Raw genomic sequence first — 19,429 nt, forward strand, 5'->3', positions numbered from 1 at the left:
CAGGAGGCGCCGTGGCTGCGGAAGAATGGCTTCGTTGCCCACCAGTTGTGGATTGCCATCGCGATTGTGTGTACGAAGACGTCACGTCATTGAATGGTTTTCTTACTTTCCAATCGCTTCTCGAAAGTTGTGATTTTGTGTGAAGGGCTTTGCGGAGTGATAAAGCCAGAGCACGACCGACGAGATCAAGGGCAGACTACGGTGACTCGCATTCGTTCTCGAGTGGCCAACAGGGCTGGCGGGGCCACGGGACCGAATGCCCGGCGACCTTACAGGGGCCGGGATTTGAAGGTGTCACTCTCCAGAGGACCGTGCCTGCTCGTAAGGCGATGGCGAGAATATACTGCGTAGGGAACAATGGGCCAAGCTTCGGGGCGCATGGGCTAAGGCAGGCGGTCTCGAACCAGCGCGAGCCCAGCTGGGACACGAAGACTGCTGATCGCATGATCTGGGCAGGGATGCATGGGAAGCGAGAAATTTGTGAATGGGAGGCAGGAGCAGAAGTGCAGAAAACCCACACCTACAGCACACCTGGAGCAGGCAGGCGCGGCTGCGATTGGCACAGGGCGAGGGCCCCCGGAAGGCAAGAGCCGCGTGCCTGGCAGGAACAGCAGGGGCGATGCAGGACGGTGCAGGGCGACGCAGGGGCCGCAGGGCTAGCGCTGACCGCTAGGCTGGGCCGGACCCTGCCAGGGCCGTCCTTACGCAGTTTGAGAGGGTCCCCTTTCCGCGGCTGCATCTCGCCCTGTTGCCTCTTTGGGACCAACAACCCCCGCCGCGCAGACTCACGATGCCCCGGACTGGCTGCAGCCCTCGCCTCCAAAACGCCACATGCGCCGCCGAGCCCATTCTCACGCACCATCCCAGGCCGGGCACCTGTCTCATTTCGTCCTGGTCCTCCGTCAAATCTCCCCGGCGCGCAGCAGACGGCCACCGGCCCTGCCCGCCATCGCTTCTGGTCCCCGACCTGCCTACGCCATGGCTTCCAAGAGTTGATATAGGCACCGCCTCGCCCGCCGCCGTTGGCGTGCATCGACGTGATGGCACCATCCCAACCAGTCACTCCTTATCCGCCCTCGAGGCTGTCACTCCTTTGAAGATATCGTAATATACCGGTCCTTTCCAGCATGCGTCTTTCCAACTTCCTCCTGGGCATCGCCGCCCTCGCCGGTGCCGTCCAGGCTGCTGCCATCGCCGATGTCAGCGTTGTCCCTCGCGAGGCAGAGGTCTTTCTGGCCCGTCGAGCCGAGTGCAGTGCCATCATCGGCACTGCCACGCCCGCCTGCCAGGGCCTCTCCCAACGCTGCGGCATCACCATCGCCCAGCTCCAGCAGTTCAACCCGGGCCTCAACTGCAATGCCCTGGCCCCCTACCAGAGGGTCTGCTGCAATGCCGGCGACATTCCCGTCCCGCCGAAGCAAGGCGAGTGTACTACCATTGTCGGCAGTGCCACCCCAGCCTGCGATGGCCTCTCCCAACGCTGCGGCATCACCGTCTCCCAGCTCCAGCAGTTCAACCCGACCATGAACTGCAATGCCCTCTCCTCGGGCCAGAGGGTCTGCTGCAATGCCGGCAACATGCCCGCCCAAGGCCAGTGCACTGCCATCTCGGGCAGTGAGACGCCCGCCTGCGAGGGCCTCTCCATCCGGTGTGGCATCACCATCCCCCAACTCCAGCAGTTCAACCCGGGTCTCAACTGCAACGCCCTCTACCCGGGTGTGAAGGTCTGCTGCAATGCCGGCCCCATGCCCATCCCGGAGAACCAGGCCGACGGCACCTGCAGTGTCTACACCGTCCAGTCCGGCGACTACTGCGCCCTTATTGCCGCCAGGCTCGGCCTGACCGTCTCTCAACTCGAGAGCTTCAACGTTGGCAAGACCTGGGGATGGGCTGGTTGCAATGCTCTGCAGCCCGGTCAGCGTATCTGCCAGAGTTCCGGCACCCGGCCCATGCCGGTTCAGAGAGCCGGCGTCCAGTGCGGTCCCCAGGTTGTCGGCACCGTCAAGCCAGCATCCGCGAGCGTCGACCTCGCCACCCTCAACCCTTGCCCTCTCTCAGCATGCTGTTCAGGCAGCGGGTATTGTGGAACTAACGAGGACTACTGCGTCGCGACGAAAGGCCCGACTGGAAACCCGGGCACCTTCGCCCCTGGCACCAACGGCTGCATCTCCAACTGCGGCTTGAACGTGGTCAACAATGCCCAGCCGCCAGCGTCGTTCAAGAAGATTGGGTACTTCCAAGGCTACAACGTGGCCGCCAGACCTTGCCTGCACATGAATGTGACAGACACGCCCTCCGACTTTACTCACATCCACTTCTCGTTTGCCACGCTCAGCACGGCGTGGGATGTCATTATCAGCCCGGACATGGACGAGCAGTTTGCCCTGTTCAAGGCCCAGACCAAAGCCAAGAAGATCCTCGTGATTGGTGGCTGGACGTTCTCTACCTCGCCCAGCACGTACATGATCTTCCGCAACATGGTTGCCACCGATGCCAACATCAACACTGCCGTCGCAAAGATTGGCGACTTCCTGCGCGCCAACAACCTCGACGGCGTGGACTTTGACTGGGAATACCCCGGCTCGCCAGACACTGCCGGTCTCCCGGCTGCCCCTGCCAACGAGGGCGACCGCTTCAACTTGTTCCTCCAGGCCATGCGCAAAAACATCCCGCTCAAGTCCCTGTCTATTGCCGCCCCTGCCTCGTACTACTACCTCAAGAACTACCCGCTCGCTGCTATTGCGTCGAGCCTTGACTACCTCGTCGTCATGACGTACGACTTCTTCATGCAGTCCGACTACGGCTACGCGGACAAGTTCCAGGGCTGCCCGGGGGGCAACTGCCTCCGCTCGCACGTCAACTCGACCCTGACCACCCAGGCGCTGGCAATGGTCACCCGCGCCGGCTTCCCTGCCAACAAGGTGATTGTGGGCGTCTCGAGCTACGGGCGGGCGTTCCAGATGGCCCAGGCCGGCTGCGCGGGAGAGCTGTGCAAGTTCACGGGCCCGGCGTCGGGGGCGCTGAGCGGGCGCTGCACCCGCGAGCAAGGGATGCTGGCCGACGCCGAGATTGCCGAGATCATTGCCACCAACCCGACCTCGCAGCAGTACACGCTCGCCGGCTCCGACATCCTCGTGTACAACAGCACGCAGTACGTGTCGTACATGAAGGAGACGACCAAGGCCACGCGCACCGCGGGGTACAAGGCTCTGAACCTGGGCGGCACGTGCGACTGGGCCATTGACTTTCAGCGGTTCTGGCCAGGCCAGCAGTAATCGGCTTGTTATTGTTGAACGTTGTTCTGGCTGAAGCCAATGTATGGATAATAGTGGAGGTGTAAATAAGATTATGGCACTGGGTATATACACTCACGGCTGGCATACAGTACCGATAGAAACATGCATTAAAAAATCTAGCGAAAGGGGTCATTGTTTTGATTTATTTCCCCCCATACTTACACAATTCCGCGCACCGAGACGGTAACTCCGAAGTGAAGTGAAGTTAGATGGTGGTGGTGATGTTGCGGAGCCTATCCTCCTTGAAGTGTCGGTTCGTCTGGCTGGCTACCTATACCCATCTGTGCTTTGCCGACGCAAACCGGGCAGTCCCGGGGCGCGGACCACACGATTCTGGGGAATCTTCACCGAAGCTGTGTGTGTGTGTGTGTGTGTGTGTGCGCGCATGATGTAGCCGGTGAAGCCCAGCCCTGCCAAGGAGAGGAGCCAGGCAATCACCACCACACACCTTTCCCCCCTTTTCCCCCCGTCCTACAAGGATTGCCCAGGCTTCAGGCTGGCTTTGTCCGCGCGAGGTTGCTGGCTGGCTGGCTGGCTGTTCTGCACGTCACTCTACGCCGACTCCCCGTTTCCAAGCTGGGTCCGAGTGGACGGAGAGAAAAAGAAAGGAAAGGGAGAAGGGGGATGATGGATAGGCTGAGAGGAAGGCACACTCGGGCGGGTACGCTTCCCGGGGGCGGAGAGAAGAGTTGGAGATATATATATGGAGTGGTGGTGGTGGTGGTGGTGTGGCATGCTTGCTTGCTGCTGCATCATGCAATGCGGTGCAGGAACTCGGTCTTGGGTCTACGCGGCGGGGAGCGGAGGCGTCTGGTGCCACGTCTCTCTGTGGCGTTTCTCGGTCCATGTGAGTGCCAATTCCCCCTCCTTCGGCTTGCAGAAAGGCTGTACAACTTACGCGCTTCCGTTGTTGGCCGTGTTCTGAGCGAAAGTAATGCATTAAAGGGGTGCTTTGGGAGCCTTGCGAGTGGGGGATGGTTGGTGGTGGTGGTGTTGTGTTACTCTTCCCCCTCTTCCCCCAATAAGACATTTGCTCATCTGTTGCCGAAGAGAGAGATCGAAGTATCAGATCTTGTTAATCGACGTCAACAAGCAGTAACCTTTTTTTCACGGCCCGGACCTACAGCCCGCTACTCGGGATTTGGTGGGCATCAGCCTTGACCCTTGAATCCATCGATATTGTCCCCGTGGTGTGAATGAAGCACGACCAAAGCCAAAGTCCTCGACCAGCTTCGGGTGCCTCGTTTCTCAACTCCTCAGCTCCAGCCGCGCTGCACAGCACATGCTTCCTTTCCAGATGGAAGGTCCCAATGTCAAATCGGGTATATCTGACACTGTGCGCCATGAGAGAAGTTCTGGGCCAGACACGATTCCCTGACGCCTGAAGTGCGGAGAAGATTGGGGAAGGTGGGTGACACAGCAGGATGCACAACATCCTCCTTCACCAAACACCATCACCCGCAAGTGCAGAAGTCACAGCCAAGTGCAGAGGCTAGCAGCACTGCGGGAGCCTTGCCGTCTTGGCTTCCCTCTTGTTGCTGCCCGATGCAGCATGTTCCGCGAGAAGACGAGCTCATATGAATCGTGGAGACTTGGTAGCTGACCAAGGCGGATATGTACAGTATCTGGAGTCAGGCTGTGCTGGCCGAATCACGCATGTCTGGCCGCGGGTTTCCTTCTTTGGTTCATCGCATATGGTATAAATGCCTTGGTAGTGGCTGTAAAAGGAGAATTCAACCTTCACATGATATCTCACGACTACGGATCTGCTTTCCTTGGATCGAGCTCCTGACAACCTTGGAACAGGGTACCGCACGATTTGAGGACCTCATAGCATCAAGTCTCGTCAGACATTACCTATAGTCGATCCAGTCAAACAAGGCGTCATGAGCTCGGCATACGTTGAGGAATTGCTCGGCTCGCTGAAGGGGTGAGTATCGGGGACCACCTGAGTTCTCAGAGAGACAGCCCGCGCGGCTCTGGTTTGAGAGCCAAAGCTGACGCTTGTATTTGCACTCAAGGCTGTATGACTCTGCCGACTTCTCGGATCTGGTCGTGACTTGTGGCGAAGAAAAGCACAATGTCCACCAGGCGGTCGTGTACCCGCGCGCGCCGAAGCTCAGGGAGCTACACGGGGGGCATGGTGAAGTAAGTTTCGCATCGTTTTGGTTTTTCCCAAGAGCTTGAAAGTCGAGCTGCGAGCTTTCGGCTGGCACGGCGACTGTTCCTGGGCCCCGACGACGAAGGTCGTCTCCTGCCAGGTTCCAGACGGAACCTCTGAATGTTGACTTGTGGTCTACGCAGAGCAAAAAGCACATCGACCTTTCCGAAGACGACCCCCAGGCCGTCAGGCTTCTTCTCTACTACCTCTACCACCTCGACTATCCCCATATCGCGACCGGGGATGAGATGAACCTCTCAGCTACGACAGCACCAGAGGAGCAGATCCACACTAATGGCTTTCAAAGCCACCACCCAGAACAAGACTCTCCACCTACAGCCACGACGGACAACAAGGGTAGTGTCCTTTTCGTCACTGCGGCCGCAAGCACAGACGACCCGGCTGGTGGCGTCAAGCTAACGTCGGGCGTCCCGGAGTACTCGATCGAGAAAGAGGCCTTCATCACCAACGGTAGCATCAACGGCAGCCCGAAAGAGGCTTCCGACGATGTGGCCGTGAAGCTGTCCAAGAAGGCGAGGAAGAAGAAGCAGCGGTCTCTGACAACGGCGTCTTCGTCGTCACTCGGAGCAGCCGAGGTTGTATCTCCATCTCTGTTCACCAACGGGGTCACTGCCAGCACAGAGGCAGTGAATGGCAACAACAACAATGTCGTGACCATGAGCCCCGGGGCGACTAACGAACCGGTGGCTGCTGGTACTCATGTTATCAATGGACAACAGCCTCCTCATCCTGATCACGCCAATAGCAACAGCAACAACAACGATATCATCACCACTACAGCTACCAACACCACCACAGAACGAGCCAAACCCCAATCTCCGTCCCCGAACCTGACCATCCACGCCCGCGTCTACGCCCTCGCCACAAAATACACCGTGGCGGGACTCCGCTCCCTCTCCGCGCACAAGTTCTCCGCCGACCTGCACACGCACTGGTCGTCGGCCGACTTCCTCGCCGCCACGCGCGAGGCGTACACCAACACGGCCCGCGAGGACCGCCGGCTGCGCGACGCCGTGCTGGACGCCATCAAGGCGCACCAGGGCGAGCTGCTCGGCCGGGCGGACGTCAGGGAGGTGATTCGCGGGCTGGAGCTGAGCTTTGATCTGCTGATGGTTCTGCACGGCGGCGGCGGAGGTGCTGGCGCAGCAGGCGGAGGTGCAAGCGGAGGGGGGTCAATGGGTTTGCCGACGGCGGCGGTGGTGGGAGTGTGAGTAGTCGGACGAGCAGCGTTGTCAACGGGAGTACTGGGTATGGCAGTGGGGGCCTTGGGTTCGGGAGCGGCGGCAGTGGGAGGTTGTCGTCGGGACTTCCTGTACCGGCTTAAAGGAGGCGAGAGAGAGAGAGAGAGGATTCTCTGGTAGAGCCCTCGCTTGGGGATCAGCGGAGTATCTCAGATGAGCAGAAAGTAAGATTTCCTGGACATTGCGGACATTGCCGGATTGGACACGGTTGTACATGTATCAGATAGGTTCCTTTGAGCAAACAAAACACGCTCGTTTCGTTGTCACTCGAGAACTCCAATTGCGGTGAACATTCTGCGAAACCTTTTGACATGGACGTGCAGCATTGCAAGACTGTATTCTCGGTGATATGAGAAGCATACGACGTCTTTGAGAAAGTACATATCACTGAGCAGCAGCCTTTGCTCGTCCACGCTATCGTGGTTGTTCTGTTACCAACAACTCGTGGCCCCTGAACGCCTCCGCCCTACATCAAGATGGTGAACATGTTATGCTCTGTGGGCACGGAGCCATGTTCTCAAGCTCAGGAGTAACACCTTCCTCGTCCGCACGCACTGCGAGCCTACCGATGCCTACAACCTTAGCATCCAAAGCTTGCCCCAGAATCGGGTGCCTGGGACTTCGCACATCCTCCAGGTGGCTACCGTCAGTGCTCTGGCTGTCACAAAGACCTGGGGCTCCATTCTCGACTGACGCATATTCACGCTTGATACGGCGCTGTTGCTCCAACATTTTCCTGTACGCTACCTCGTCTAGATTGCCGTTCATCGCCATGGCCTGCTCATCAAGTGCGAACGTGTTCTGACCTTGGGCGCCACCATCTCCGGTAAGGTGGCCGATCTGAGCTGCCAGTTGAGTTGGGCTCGGAGTCCAAACAATAGCAGGCGGGGCGCTGCTGGCGTGTTGCTGCCGCCTGATGACGAGTTGTGCGGAATACCGCAATGATGACCTCACAAAGTCGAGCTGAGCGTACATCTTAAGCAGCTCTTCTGGCTGGACCGGATGGTATGGCGAATGCTTGCGGCGGGACTGCAGCAAGGCTGAATCCAAGGCGGCAATGTCTTTGCAGTGGCGATATGATGAACGCAGAGAACGCGAGAGGAGAGAGAGCTCGTAGCGGAGGCGTGCCTGAGCTCTTATGTCTGACGAGCCGCCGACGTCCCGTAGGAGATTCTGTGTCACGAAGGGTCAGCAATTTGAATGGTGATTCGGCAGGACAAGCCAAGGTGAACATACCCCTACATGGCGGATGACTCGACGTGCGCGCTCGCGGAAGGCGACAAGATGGAGAGGCAAACGTGCCCTGGGGAAGTTGGCCAAGGGGGCGTGTGAGGCTGGCTGGCGGAGGACTTCTGATCGACAACACTGTCTGGTCCGCGAAAGGGGATGCCCAACATGGATTGGACACGCAAACTGCACCTCCATTCGTGCTTGTAGAGCGCCGTCATGTTCGTGGGCGAAGCGAACTGAGTGCCTGTGTTCCTCCGGGGACTTGCCGGCACTTGCACTTGGACAAACTCCTAGGGGAAGGGGGATTCGGCGGGGTTGATGCCTTGAGTCCAGTTGATGCCTTTGCGATGCCTGCGGCACGAGACGGCACTTCCACTCGGCAGAGTGGATTTGTAGATCTGGGAGATAACTGGCGTGGCTCAAGGGTGCCGTGAGCTGTAAGTGAGGAATGCTGGGCGGAAGAATGATGGGCCAGATGCAGCTCTCTGACGGATGCCTGGCCACGAACCGCAAAGTCGTGTAGAGTAAGAATGGTAATATACGTGGCTTGTGAATTAGTGCTTTACATTACAATGCGAAGGGGAAAAGGCCCAGAGCATTTTATAGCAATCAAGCTGAACTCAGTGGCGTGTGATGTCAACGGGCGGGCGTGGGCAGTTGAGGAAAGTGGGAGGCGCAATCGACTCGCCAACCAGCCTCAATCCTGCCCAGTTTGATGCTCCGTCACCGCAGCCAAATACAGAGCAAAAGCGAGTCTCTACGTGAACCTGCCAGGCCAGTCTACTTAAATAGTTTACCAATCTTTGGACCTCTAAAGTGCCGAAGGGGTCTCATTGTATGCGAGACTGTTCTCGTCAACTCAGTGCAGCAGTGACGGCCTCATGTATGGCGCATAGATGAATAAATAAGCCAGCTATCCAAAGAACTCAAAGCCATGAGCGGATTGCAGGGTTTGAAACGCGTTGCTGCTGTTGGTGTTGATGTTGATGCGGTTCCAGCCACAACTCAGGCAAGTTGTATGCGAGATGTGCGGCCTGGCCCGCGACCCCAACCATTGCCCCTCCGCTCGCAACGCCCATGTAAATAAACACACACCCACACACACAACCCACTCTCGACCTCTTGAACAACTGACCTCGAAACGAGCGAACACGAAAAAGCTCAAGCACAACCGCTATTGCAAAGTATATTGCACACACAACACCATCTACACGACCCCCCCTCCCAGCAAGGCCCGCGTGCTACTTTCAACCGAGACATCAGCAAACGAGCAGCCAGCCCATCCAATGGCATCCACGACGTCCACCTACGGCGACTGCGTCTCGTCCCTGCGCACCAGCCTCTCCTTTCTCGGCAACTCTGTCGACACCCTCGGCCAGGGCGTCGCCAACTTCCCCCGCCTCACCACCGTCCTCAAGTCCGTCCGCCACTACGAGCTGATCCCCCAGCCCGCCCTCGCCGCCGCCGAGGCCAGCCTGCGCGACGAGATCGGCCCGGCCATCGCGGCCCTGCTCGAGCGCGTCGACAACGAGAACGCCCGCATCGAGCGGCGCGTCGAGGGGCTCAAGGCCCGCGCGGACCTGCAGGCCGGCCGCCTGCGCCAGGAGGAGAGGGCTGCCCATAGCGGTGGCGGCGGCGGTGGTGCTGATGGGGCAGGGAGCCGACACAAGAACTCGCGAGAGACGAACGCACGGCTCGATGCCGATGCCAAGCTGCGCGCTCGCGTGGTGCGGCAGCGCAAGGAGGCGCTCAAGTACAGTGTCGAGAGGCTGGAGCTTCAAGTGCTGCAGAAGGAGCGCGAGCTGAGGAAGCGGCTCGACCAGGCTTGATTAAGCGGGCGGCCGTCGTCGCCGTCGTCGTCGTCGTGCTGCTCTCACGCACACACGCACAGGAGATTGCGCACACATTACGACCGGCTGTGACCGAAGGGCGTCACACTCGGCAGGCCTTTGGGGCAGGGGGAATGCGGAACTTCGCACCATGATCATGGGCGGCCCGCATTTATTCCCAGACGTCATCGTCCAGCAGCATCACGTTTACGGTGCCCGGGGCCTCGCGGGCACAGTCCAATCTTGGCATCATGTACGCACCATCACGTCGTATCATCTGCCTCTAGTTTGGTCACGAACTATCCAGAACGGCTTGCGCGCCACTGATCGGCTGCACTATCTAACGGCTGCGGAATGGAGTCTCGAGCCACCTTCACGTACGAGCATCAAAGCCAACTGAGTATCAATCTGAGTCTGGACAAGGCGACGTCATCCGTTGGACAGATCAGACCACCTCGAACCTGCATGGTGAAGACATTGCCTGGACACGGGCAGTGTCAACCAAGTCTCGCGACCTAGGATTGTCGACGTTCGATGGGATTCGTCACCCGCCATGCAGCACATGTCCGATTCAAGTCAATGGCACTCACGGGTGATATGGCACGCTCTCGCTTTGGGAGTATTTTGTCTTTTCATCTCGCATACCAGATTCGCATGAGCACGGCTGCTGTTGAGCTCGGTGTCTCTGCTCACCTTATTCGGCTAAGCATCACGCGAGTGACGGCGGCCCGTATGGGCGCAAGGCAACCTGTGGCCCAGAGTAGCCAAGAACTTCCACAAGCCCCTCTAATCACTGGCCACTGCGAAGCAGATGCGTAGAAAAATTGAACATGAAAGAGAAACAATGACCAGCTGGCCGCTTTGGCGTATGGAAAGCCAAGCTGAGAGAAGTAGAGTAATCAACAAGAATTGCACCCAGAAAAAAGCACTATATCCCCATGCCCCAACGCGAAAATCAAAGGATCCAGTATACTCCGTCAGACATTTGTCTTTGAAAGCCCTATGCGTTCATGTCTTTTGTACGTCGATTTGAAAGGAAGTTGGCGCATTCCCCCCATTCACTTCAATGCCGTGATATGATGATTGGCGAAATGCTGTGGGAGCTTCGTCTTCAATCATAACAGAATCAAATAATTGCTTGGCGCAATACCTGTGTCGCCGTTCTCTTTCCGCGCTTGCCACCACCTGCCACTGACATCGCTAATCTCCAAAATCTCGTGTTTTGAGAAGGAAATCTCGTTGGCGTCATCCGGGTTGGCCTCGTAGCTGTAGATGGCCTTGGCACGGTACGGGTACTCGGTGGGCGCGGCGATCTCGGGGTCAGTCGGCTTCGCAGACTGCTGAACCGGGGGCTGGAAGCCGGGCGATGCATTGGCTGGGCGGCTGTTGTTGAATGCGGGCGACGGATTCTCGAAGCCGTTGAGCTGTGCTGACGTGGTATACATCTGGGGTGGCTGGTGGGACGTCGAAGTCTGCGGTCGAACACCGTATCCGCCGGCCATGGTGTTGCGGTTCATGGTGGAATCTTTCTGAAGAGCAAACGAGTCAATGTACGCGCGAGCGACAGCGCTCGGGGCCGAGCCGAAGTAGAAGATCCAAAGCACCTGTGCAGAAATATTAATATGGGTTCGGTATTGTTATCACGTTTAGTGTTTTGAGTGTGATGCTTACGTTGACGACCGAAAGGAGAATAAAGCCGGCTGAAGCAGCCTGCCGAGCGCCTATCGATGAGTAGATGACGCTGTTGACGGCAGAGGTGGTAAGGACGAGCCCGCACGCGACGTATCCGACGATGGCAACGTGGTATGTCTGGATAGCATCGGCGGCAATCACGACCGTGACTCCGATGACCTCAAAGAGCATATACACCACCGCCCACCATGTGAATGACTGGAATGGGGCCTTCTCTTTGAGCTCCGTAGTTTGCGTGACCTGGGCTACAATGGAGCTGATGAATGCGATGATCCACGCGAGCTAGGTAATTGGGTACCGATGGTCAGTAAACCTAGTCAGGTGTGGCAGCAGTTCCACGGACGAGCTCTTACAATGGCAATGGATGTTGTTGCAAGCGCAAAAGGATCGCCAATGATGTTGTCAAGGCTGATCCGCTTGCGGCCGTAGCCCATACGAGAGTTGTCCATTTTCTTTAGCGAAGGCGAGCGCACAGAGCCGTAGTAGGGCATCAGAGGGTAGTGAGGAAAAGTCGTCGCGTGTGCGCCGGACGTGACTGCTTCGCGGTGCGACTAGGACAAGTGTCAAGCTGGAATGATGTCCCACGAGTTGGTACGGGGCGCTTGGCGCAAGGCTCAGCAATAATAACGGCGGATGTGGTGAAAGCAGAGCAGTCGCGGAAGTGTCGTGATGTCGCTTCAAGAAGGAAATCTGCAAGAGGAGAATGTAGATAGGTCGTGACCGGAAAGGGAAGGACTGGCGTCGATGACGGGTTGTCGAATGCGTCGCAGTCTGGTCTCCCACGGGCAAGACTGACGCAAAGCCACGCACTGCGTGTCAGGCGGCTGAGAAAGGAGTCGTGCAAGACGGTCGTGCGTGCGACGAGGCAGGAAGGCAGCGACGAGCACTGATTGCGGGGGAATTAGTAGGGTTCGAAAGGAATTGGGGATGACCAGAGCCGGATGATGGTGGTGGTTTGTGCAAAGCGGTGGAGGTGTGCTGGAGGAGGCGTGTTGAAGGACAGAAGACTGGCTGGGTGCGGGAGGGGCGGAAGCCGGGCGGAAGAGCCAGGACAAGCGGTTTCCTCAGTGTCGCAGGTTCAGGCGGCTGGGGGCGAGGATTGCGCTGTCTCCAAACTGTCTCTGCCTGGGTGGGTGGGTGTGCGTGGTTTGCAGCTGGGCTGACCGACCCCTGACACCACAGCCACCAACCAGCAGTACGTGGACAAGATAGGCAGTCTTTTCGCAGCTCTTGGGTTCGAGGACAGATCGTGGGCAATCGGCCAAAGGGGCAGCACGTACCTTTGGAACAAGAGGATGGCGCTGGTTGAGAGGTCTTGGTGGACGACAGGACACGAGGCACCTAGGATTGGGAAGGAAGGCGGGCGACGAAGCGGAGACGAGAAGAAGGGAACGAATGGGAGGCGGCGAGGGCCGTGAAGAAAGACTGCTGGCAAGGGAAGAGAACGAATGGCTGTCTGATCGGTCGAACAAGACGAGAAAGATGCAGGTATGGGGAGCGAGGCGCCTGCGAATCGGTGGGTGGGAGGACGGACACGCGCGTGCTGTGCTGCAAGACTAAAGGGAGGAGGAGCTGGGAGGAGGAAAGGGATGGACAGGGAAGCACCTACCTAGGGCTGGTGGGCTGCAGGTGCGGTGCAGCGGCTCTCGAGGTGCCGTCTTGGTCTGGTACGGGCGAGCGAGAGAGCGAACATGCAGCCGCTTACGGACCAGGGGGCCAACGAGGCGCAGGCAGGCAGCCCTGCAGGAGCATCCCAGACCTGTCGTCGCTGACCAGCTACCTAATCTGCTTCAAGGATCCAGTCCCGAAGAGGCATTGTGCCAGCCATTGATCTTGCTTCTCCTGCGCTCCTTCAACCTCGTCTGGCCCGGCACTGTCGAAATGGCGCGTCGCTAGAGCAAAGCCAGGTAGATCTCCCACCGTGGTGGCACGGCTCTGCCCCCACGATCTGCGCCATCTCTCTCAGCCAGCACATCGCAAATGAAATGTGGAGAGCCCGGCCAAGCCCAGCTGCTGCGACAGCGACAGGAGTGGCTGGCTCTGGCTGACGGGAACCAGCCGCTAATGTCCCTAGGCCACGATCCAGGCACCATAGGCGACAAGTTAAAGGCCACCCAACGGGTACAGTACCGGGGGGGGGGGGTGCTGCTTGGCACGCCTGGGGCCATCCTGGTCGGACGGCCAGTATCAGGCCAGATGGCTGGCTGGCAGGCGGGGACAGACATCACTGACAACTGCCAGTTCATGGTGTCGGCCGGGACGCTGTAACCCTGCGAACTAAGTACGGCACAACTGACATATTGGGACTCGCTATGTTGCCATGCCTGAGATGCCCCATGGCAAAGACTGACAGTCAATGCCAAGTAACGAAAGGAACATCGTCGAAATCCAGATCTGTGTACGCCATGGTGCTCCAGGAACACTACACTACCTTGTCCCGAGACCTACTACGGAGCATCTGAACATTCAACCAAGAGATGCTCTACGGATGTATAAAGCGTCGATTTCTCGCAGACTGCCTACAGATAAGCCGAAGAGCAAGGCATCGACGGATGCTGATAAACCTACGTTAGATTGCCAATGCGCATAGATACATACTAGTCGTTAGAAACCCGCTCTGCCCGGGCTCAAGCTACAATCCATGCTGGCTCGACATGAGGAAAGTGTACCAGCTTCAGCCACTCCGGAGCTGCTCACGTGGTTGACCGCGCACGATGACATCTCTCGATCACTTCCTAAGATCCGTTTCAACAGATGCTGAAACGTGAGTCAAAGGTCCACGGGATGGACTGCCCAGTGTCTGAAACGTGGGCAGCAAGGTTTCGGCAGAGCAGCTCTTGCACCGAGTCGAGCTGCATGGGGCGGACCCCCAACTGACAACTGGTCCCCGGTCCTTGACTCGCTGAAGGCAGCCCACACGGGCCTGGAGACCCGTTTTGGCGTTTCTGAAACCCGAAGCCTCGACTCCGCCGAGGCCCCTGCGTCCGGGGCCACGTTTAATCCCAGCAGCAACCCACGCGAAAGATGGCGGGTTTGATCGCGAGGCTTGTTGCCGTGCTGCCATCATAACGGCGTTCCGTCATCTGCCGGCAGATGCGTGGAGGGTACAGAGCATTAGGCGAGAGGCTCTTAGGGCTGCTGGCTGCGCACGGTCATGCGTCTTCATCCACCTGCTGCATCCCCAAAGGAAGAAACACGACGGGAAACAGTTCCCCCTGGTTACAGGAGTGAGCAAGCTTCGGCAAGTGTTCGTGCGGATGAAGGCAATGCATCTCGAAACAGGCAGGCCAGTGAGGTTGCGAGTGGTCAGAGGAAAGCAAGACAAAGAAACCGAGACACGGGCACAAGCGCAATGCCAGTGTCCCCGGTCCTGTTCTGACGAGGTTTGCGAGCGTACACGCAAGACATGCACAATCTCGAGGCAGACTTCTTGAAGTGGCTCCTCGTTTCTTCTTCCATCTGTTTCATACACCGCAATAGAACCCGCCGGTATTATAGTGCGTGCATACGGGGCCGTGGTCTGGCGATCGTCGTCCATTCTGCTTCAGCCTGACTGAAATGGTCCTTGCTCGTTTTGCTTTTCTGGTGTGCCCAGCCATGCCAGCCACCGGTGACTCGCTTGCTGGATCTCTTCGTGAACGGTGTGCCCGCCACGGGTCTTGGCGAACAATGGGGCTTTGTCGTTTTGCGTTGCGGAATATCAACATGCAGCTCAGCAAGAAGCACGCGAAGTGGGAAGGAGAGTTTGCCGACGCTTGGTTATTTGCAAACTCTATCCATCAAGCCGGAGTCCGGTGTAGGCCTACGGTGCACATGCGGTAGTGCGCTAAGAACCTGAGTACTGGTATTGGTACCTGGTCTGTTCCAATTTCCAAGGTTGTGTACAGGCAAGCGTGGCGTAATGCCAGTCTAGTTAGGACCTCATGCACTACCGGTATGGTGCACAACAACCTCCACATAATTTACCACCGGCCCAGACTTTGTGGCTACAAGACCGTGGAATTACTTGACCGGTTCCAGTTAAAGTAATCATAATGCCCCAGTGTGCTGCTTTGCGGCCGAACGATAGAACAGTCAAATGTTCTAGCGTCAAGCGTACTAGCCTGTATAGCAAAGGCCGTATGCTTAGAACATTACCGTTGTGCAAGAACCTTTTGAAATGCTACCACTGCGCCATTGACACAATGCAAGTGAATCGAGCCCAGGCTATAGACGCAACTGGAATCGTCATGTGATTGCGCCAAGGTCGCTTATGCCTCGAAGCAGCATCGTCTCAGTGCCTGGCAGGTAGCAACATGTGGTGGTACCCGAGAGCATGGCACGCAGGCAAGCTCACGTACAAGCGTGGCAAGCCGCCTTGATCGCTCAGCTGGGACTGTGCTGAGTCCGCCTCAGTGCCTGCGGATGGCGATAACCACAGTGTCGGGTGCTTCGGTGAGATGCTCGTCGATGGCTCGATGACGCAAACCTCGGTGATGGGTCTGATATAGCTGTTATTTCAAGCATGACCCGCTGAAGGGTTTGTGCAAAAGCTGCCCGGTAGTCCAGATGTCCGCGTACAATGCCTACGTCTGGGATCAATTTTCCTCGATGGCTGCAGCTGACGCCCGATTGCGGGCGTCTTTCAAACCTCCTCCTGAGCTCTTTCGATTCTCCGAATGTCGCGCTCCACGACCTCCATGCGGTCCTCCACACCAGCAAGAAAATTGGAGTAGCCCATGACACCGCGCTCGTACCACTGTCTGAGTACGAGCTCGCTCTGGGCACGCAAAGCCGCGATCTCGGCGTTCTGAGCAAGCTGTGTCGCCTCAACAGCCTTCATCCGTGGGATCAACGCAACAAGGGCAGCGCTCAAAGCTGGGTCGGGAATTGGTGTGTCGTTGATGGCGGTCAGTGAGGATGCGGTCGCGGGGTATGAAGCGGCGGAGGCAAGGACGATTGCGCGAATGGCATCGGGTGAGAGCAGTGAGGGTGGCTCCGACGGGTTCGGTGAGTGGAAGAGATCGGGGTATGATTTATCTAGCATTCTATGGTTAGCGGTGGCAAGATCTTTGAGCCAAAGAATCGAATGTCTTCTTACAGATCTTGAGAAGCTCATTGTAGACATGGACGTCCTGCGTGATCTTGCGGAAGCGGTGCTCGAGTTCGCGGAGGCTGCGGGCTGCTGTGTTCTTGTTCTGAGGCGTAGTGTGCCCGTATAGATGGTGCTCTATTCTCAACAAGCGAGCTTCGAGTAGCGATATGGTTTCCAGCGTCGTTTCGTCAATTTCCGAGGCCATACTGAAGCAAAGAACGAGCCCTCGTGGAGGCGGGCGGGTGTACCCCAGTTTTCGAAGGACTGTTGTCGCTGGAGCAGTATCGAGAGTTGGGAGGGATTGTTATTCCGAAGTGGAAGGCCGAAGTTGATTATATCAGCGAAGCCGTATAATGGGACAATGCTCTTGGCCGTGTCTATTTTTGGCCTGTGTCTTGAGATTCTGTGGCGGCGTTGGTTTGCTGTTTTGAAGATCGTGAAAGATGGGAGCACTGGAATGCAACCCCCGATTGCGCAGCCGCGTTGTTGTCACTGGCTCGCATCCCTAACAGTGCTAGCCGCCCCCTGTCTGCATTTCTAATTCGCCAATATTACACGGACAGCCCCACCATGGCGGCTTGGGCACACCTTTCTCAGCCGCTCTGACGTCTGGGTCTGACGATCAGCGGCAACCCTGGAGACCACCAACACCATTCGCCTTCAATACGAGAAGCCAGCCTAAACCCTGTTGCCTGCTTCATCGCCTGCACCACCACGACCCTCGACGACATCTCGAAGCGCTGCTACCTCGGAATTCCTGTCTTCTTCGATCTTCTACATAGAGGTCGAAGTCGGAGCTCCATTGACCGGCTACACCCTGTGGAAGAGCGCCACCTGGCATCTCACGAGCACCCCCAACCACAACAGGCAGCTCGCTTGGCTTAGAGCGGGCTGTCATACACGACAGGCCTCCAAGGGCGAATTGACCGCGAGAGTAGCGACAGCGCGTCATCGCACGACAGCGCGCAGCAAACATAACCGACCGCAGACCACGTTGTTGCGCACCTAGGCTGTTGCGAGCCTGGCCGTCGTGGCTGTTATGCCGAACTATTCCTCCATCTCGGATGCGCAACCTGGCGCACCCGCTCCCTCATCATCGCCCGACATGACCAGGTATGGCCGACTATGAAGTTCCCCATCACCGTTACTTTACACGCGCCGTGCTGACCTCTCCCTGCATTACAGAGCGCGACGAGTTCGGAACCACCAGAAAGACGCACACATTGGATCAGCTACGATGATTAGCTGCATCGTCAACCTACTGAACACCATCATCGGCGCCGGCACGCTGGCCATGCCATCGGCTATGTCTCATTTCGGCATCTTGCTCGGTGTCGTCGTCATTCTATGGTCCGGCTTCACATCAGCCTTCGGCCTGTATCTACAGTCTCGATGTTCACGATATCTGGACCGTGGCTCGGCTTCATTCTTCGCGCTCTCTCAGTTGACATATCCCAATGCTGCGGTCATCTTTGATGCCGCGATAGCAATCAAGTGTTTTGGCGTCGGCATCTCATACATGATCATCATTGGCGATCTGATGCCGGGCGTGGCCGAAGGATTCAGCAGTCGGGCGGTCGAGGTGGCGTTCCTCATGAACCGCAATTTTTGGATTACGGCTTTCATGCTCATCATCATTCCTTTATGCTTCCTGCGTCGACTGGACTCGCTGAAGTACACCAGCGTGGTAGCCTTGATCGCCATCGGATACCTCATCATACTCGTTGTCTACCATTTCGCAACTGACCCCCTGGCCCCACGAGAGAAAGTCAGGATCATCTCATGGGGAGGCCCCGTAGAGGCTTTGAGTAGTCTTCCCGTTGTGGTGTTCGCGTACACTTGCCACCAGAACATGTTTTCGATTCTGAATGAACTCGATCAAAATACGCCCGCAAGGTACGCATCAAATCATCGAAAGAGAAACAACTTGTGAGCTGACAACATTGCAGAATCATGGGCGTCATTTCATCAAGCATCGGCTCCGCCGCTGGAGTGTATTGCCTTGTAGCAGTTACCGGATATCTGACCTTTGGGAACGATGTCGCGTCTAATATCGTAGGACAATGTGAGTTACCTGGTGATCCTGAAAGCCATGCCTTGCAGAAGCTAATGCGCCGTAGACCCGGCTTCCATTGCCTCCACGATTGCGAAGGCCGCCATTGTAGTCCTCGTCACATTCTCTGTCCCCTTGCAGGTGCACCCTTGCCGCGCGTCCGTTGACGCAGTTCTGAGATGGAGGCCAAGTGCAGTATCTGGCGCTGCTAACCGATCAAACTCGCCGGGCCGTGGGCCCTTGTTACCCGCCGCTGGGCGCTCTGATCATGGGTCTGGTGCTGCCATGTCAGAACTGCGCTTCGCACTTCTGAGTACTGCCATTTTGGTCTTGAGCTACACCGTCGCTCTGTCCGTTACCTCACTAGAACGCGTGCTTGCCTACGTTGGTGCGACTGGCAGTACCAGCATCAGCTTCATCCTACCGGGGCTGTTCTACTACAAGATTTCAGATCCCGATTCAATCCATCACCAACGACTTGCCAAGGACGAGGACGACCCGGTCTCCCCAGCCGAGTCAGACGTCGAGGACGACGATCAGGCTGATGATGGAGTTCTAGGGGCCAGCGTTGACAGCCTCCGCAGCAACGGCAGCGCAGCTCACCGTGGCCGCTCAGCCAGATCTCCATGGCACTGGCGGACAAAGTGGAGATGGGATATGGATCACATCGATCCTATTTTCCTTAGGAGGGCCGCTGCCGCTCTGGCGACATACGGCTTCTGCGTGATGGCTGTATGCCTGGGTATGAACTTGTTCGGCAGCATATCAGCTCACTGAAATGCATAAACTTAAGAGTAGCCACGGGGAGACGGCACACCGTGCCTTTAACGAT

The 19,429-nt window shown here is 57.4% G+C and overlaps 8 protein-coding genes across 8 annotated transcripts; 5 read left to right on the forward strand and 3 right to left on the reverse strand.

The window, feature by feature from the left end:
* Window positions 1-1,246: 1,246 nt before the first annotated feature.
* Window positions 1,247-3,457, forward strand: B0I36DRAFT_313643 (glycoside hydrolase superfamily). Its single transcript, XM_046152653.1, has one exon. It carries the CDS (start codon window positions 1,524-1,526, stop codon window positions 3,273-3,275), a length of 1,752 nt encoding a protein of 583 aa, XP_046016378.1. The 5' UTR covers window positions 1,247-1,523; the 3' UTR covers window positions 3,276-3,457.
* A 1,470-nt stretch (window positions 3,458-4,927) lies between these two features.
* B0I36DRAFT_63561 (uncharacterized protein) lies at window positions 4,928-6,772 on the forward strand. Its single transcript, XM_046163130.1, has 3 exons — window positions 4,928-5,226; window positions 5,318-5,444; window positions 5,601-6,772. Exons 1-3 carry the CDS (start codon window positions 5,183-5,185, stop codon window positions 6,687-6,689), a joined length of 1,260 nt encoding a protein of 419 aa, XP_046016379.1. The 5' UTR covers window positions 4,928-5,182; the 3' UTR covers window positions 6,690-6,772.
* A 444-nt stretch (window positions 6,773-7,216) lies between these two features.
* On the forward strand, window positions 7,217-7,606 carry B0I36DRAFT_313647 (uncharacterized protein). The gene has a single exon (XM_046152654.1). It carries the CDS (start codon window positions 7,231-7,233, stop codon window positions 7,522-7,524), a length of 294 nt encoding a protein of 97 aa, XP_046016380.1. The 5' UTR covers window positions 7,217-7,230; the 3' UTR covers window positions 7,525-7,606.
* A 1,629-nt stretch (window positions 7,607-9,235) lies between these two features.
* B0I36DRAFT_236325 (DASH complex subunit Spc19) lies at window positions 9,236-9,778 on the forward strand (the record flags this gene model as incomplete). The annotated part of the gene is made up of 1 exon (XM_046149458.1): window positions 9,236-9,778. One exon carries the CDS (start codon window positions 9,236-9,238, stop codon window positions 9,776-9,778), a length of 543 nt encoding a protein of 180 aa, XP_046016381.1.
* Window positions 9,779-10,745: 967 nt separating this feature from the next.
* B0I36DRAFT_63596 (high osmolarity signaling protein SHO1) lies at window positions 10,746-12,254 on the reverse strand. The gene is made up of 3 exons (XM_046163131.1): window positions 11,824-12,254; window positions 11,450-11,752; window positions 10,746-11,382 (listed from the first exon to the last, which is right to left on the reverse strand). The coding sequence occupies exons 1-3, from the start codon at window positions 11,959-11,961 to the stop codon at window positions 10,894-10,896; spliced, it is 930 nt and encodes a 309-aa protein (XP_046016382.1). The 5' UTR covers window positions 11,962-12,254; the 3' UTR covers window positions 10,746-10,893.
* Window positions 12,255-14,304: 2,050 nt separating this feature from the next.
* B0I36DRAFT_63612 (uncharacterized protein) lies at window positions 14,305-15,157 on the reverse strand. Its single transcript, XM_046163132.1, has one exon. The coding sequence runs from the start codon at window positions 15,006-15,008 to the stop codon at window positions 14,550-14,552; it is 459 nt and encodes a 152-aa protein (XP_046016383.1). The 5' UTR covers window positions 15,009-15,157; the 3' UTR covers window positions 14,305-14,549.
* Window positions 15,158-16,094: 937 nt separating this feature from the next.
* B0I36DRAFT_345409 (putative nuclear distribution protein RO10) lies at window positions 16,095-16,749 on the reverse strand (the record flags this gene model as incomplete). The annotated part of the gene is made up of 2 exons (XM_046156354.1): window positions 16,095-16,489; window positions 16,551-16,749. 2 exons carry the CDS (start codon window positions 16,747-16,749, stop codon window positions 16,095-16,097), a joined length of 594 nt encoding a protein of 197 aa, XP_046016384.1.
* An 834-nt stretch (window positions 16,750-17,583) lies between these two features.
* B0I36DRAFT_371864 (transmembrane amino acid transporter protein-domain-containing protein) lies at window positions 17,584-19,374 on the forward strand (the record flags this gene model as incomplete). Its single annotated transcript, XM_046160059.1, has 4 exons — window positions 17,584-17,657; window positions 17,730-18,440; window positions 18,494-18,609; window positions 18,665-19,374. 4 exons carry the CDS (start codon window positions 17,584-17,586, stop codon window positions 19,372-19,374), a joined length of 1,611 nt encoding a protein of 536 aa, XP_046016385.1.
* Window positions 19,375-19,429: the final 55 nt, after the last annotated feature.

This window comes from Microdochium trichocladiopsis (genome assembly GCF_020744255.1).
Source record: "Microdochium trichocladiopsis strain MPI-CAGE-CH-0230 chromosome Unknown B0I36scaffold_2, whole genome shotgun sequence".
Taxonomy (NCBI): Eukaryota; Fungi; Ascomycota; class Sordariomycetes; order Xylariales; family Microdochiaceae; genus Microdochium; species Microdochium trichocladiopsis.

Excerpts from the sequence above, each read along its gene's own strand:
- B0I36DRAFT_313643 (XM_046152653.1), top strand. The coding sequence starts at position 1,524 with ATGAACTGCAATGCCCTCTCCTCGGGCCAGAGGGTCTGCTGCAATGCC.
- B0I36DRAFT_63561 (XM_046163130.1), top strand. The coding sequence starts at position 5,183 with ATGAGCTCGGCATACGTTGAGGAATTGCTCGGCTCGCTGAAGGG. Across the intron at positions 5,227-5,317 it reads TTGCTCGGCTCGCTGAAGGG|GCTGTATGACTCTGCCGACT; the intron begins GTGAGTATCGGG and ends TTTGCACTCAAG. Across the intron at positions 5,445-5,600 it reads TACACGGGGGGCATGGTGAA|AGCAAAAAGCACATCGACCT; the intron begins GTAAGTTTCGCA and ends TGGTCTACGCAG.
- B0I36DRAFT_313647 (XM_046152654.1), top strand. The coding sequence starts at position 7,231 with ATGTTCTCAAGCTCAGGAGTAACACCTTCCTCGTCCGCACGCACTGCG.
- B0I36DRAFT_63596 (XM_046163131.1), bottom strand. The coding sequence starts at position 11,961 with ATGCCCTACTACGGCTCTGTGCGCTCGCCTTCGCTAAAGAAAATGGAC. Across the intron at positions 11,753-11,823 it reads CAACAACATCCATTGCCATT|CTCGCGTGGATCATCGCATT; the intron begins GTAAGAGCTCGT and ends CCAATTACCTAG. Across the intron at positions 11,383-11,449 it reads TTCTCCTTTCGGTCGTCAAC|GTGCTTTGGATCTTCTACTT; the intron begins GTAAGCATCACA and ends ATTTCTGCACAG.
- B0I36DRAFT_63612 (XM_046163132.1), bottom strand. The coding sequence starts at position 15,008 with ATGGACGACGATCGCCAGACCACGGCCCCGTATGCACGCACTATAATA.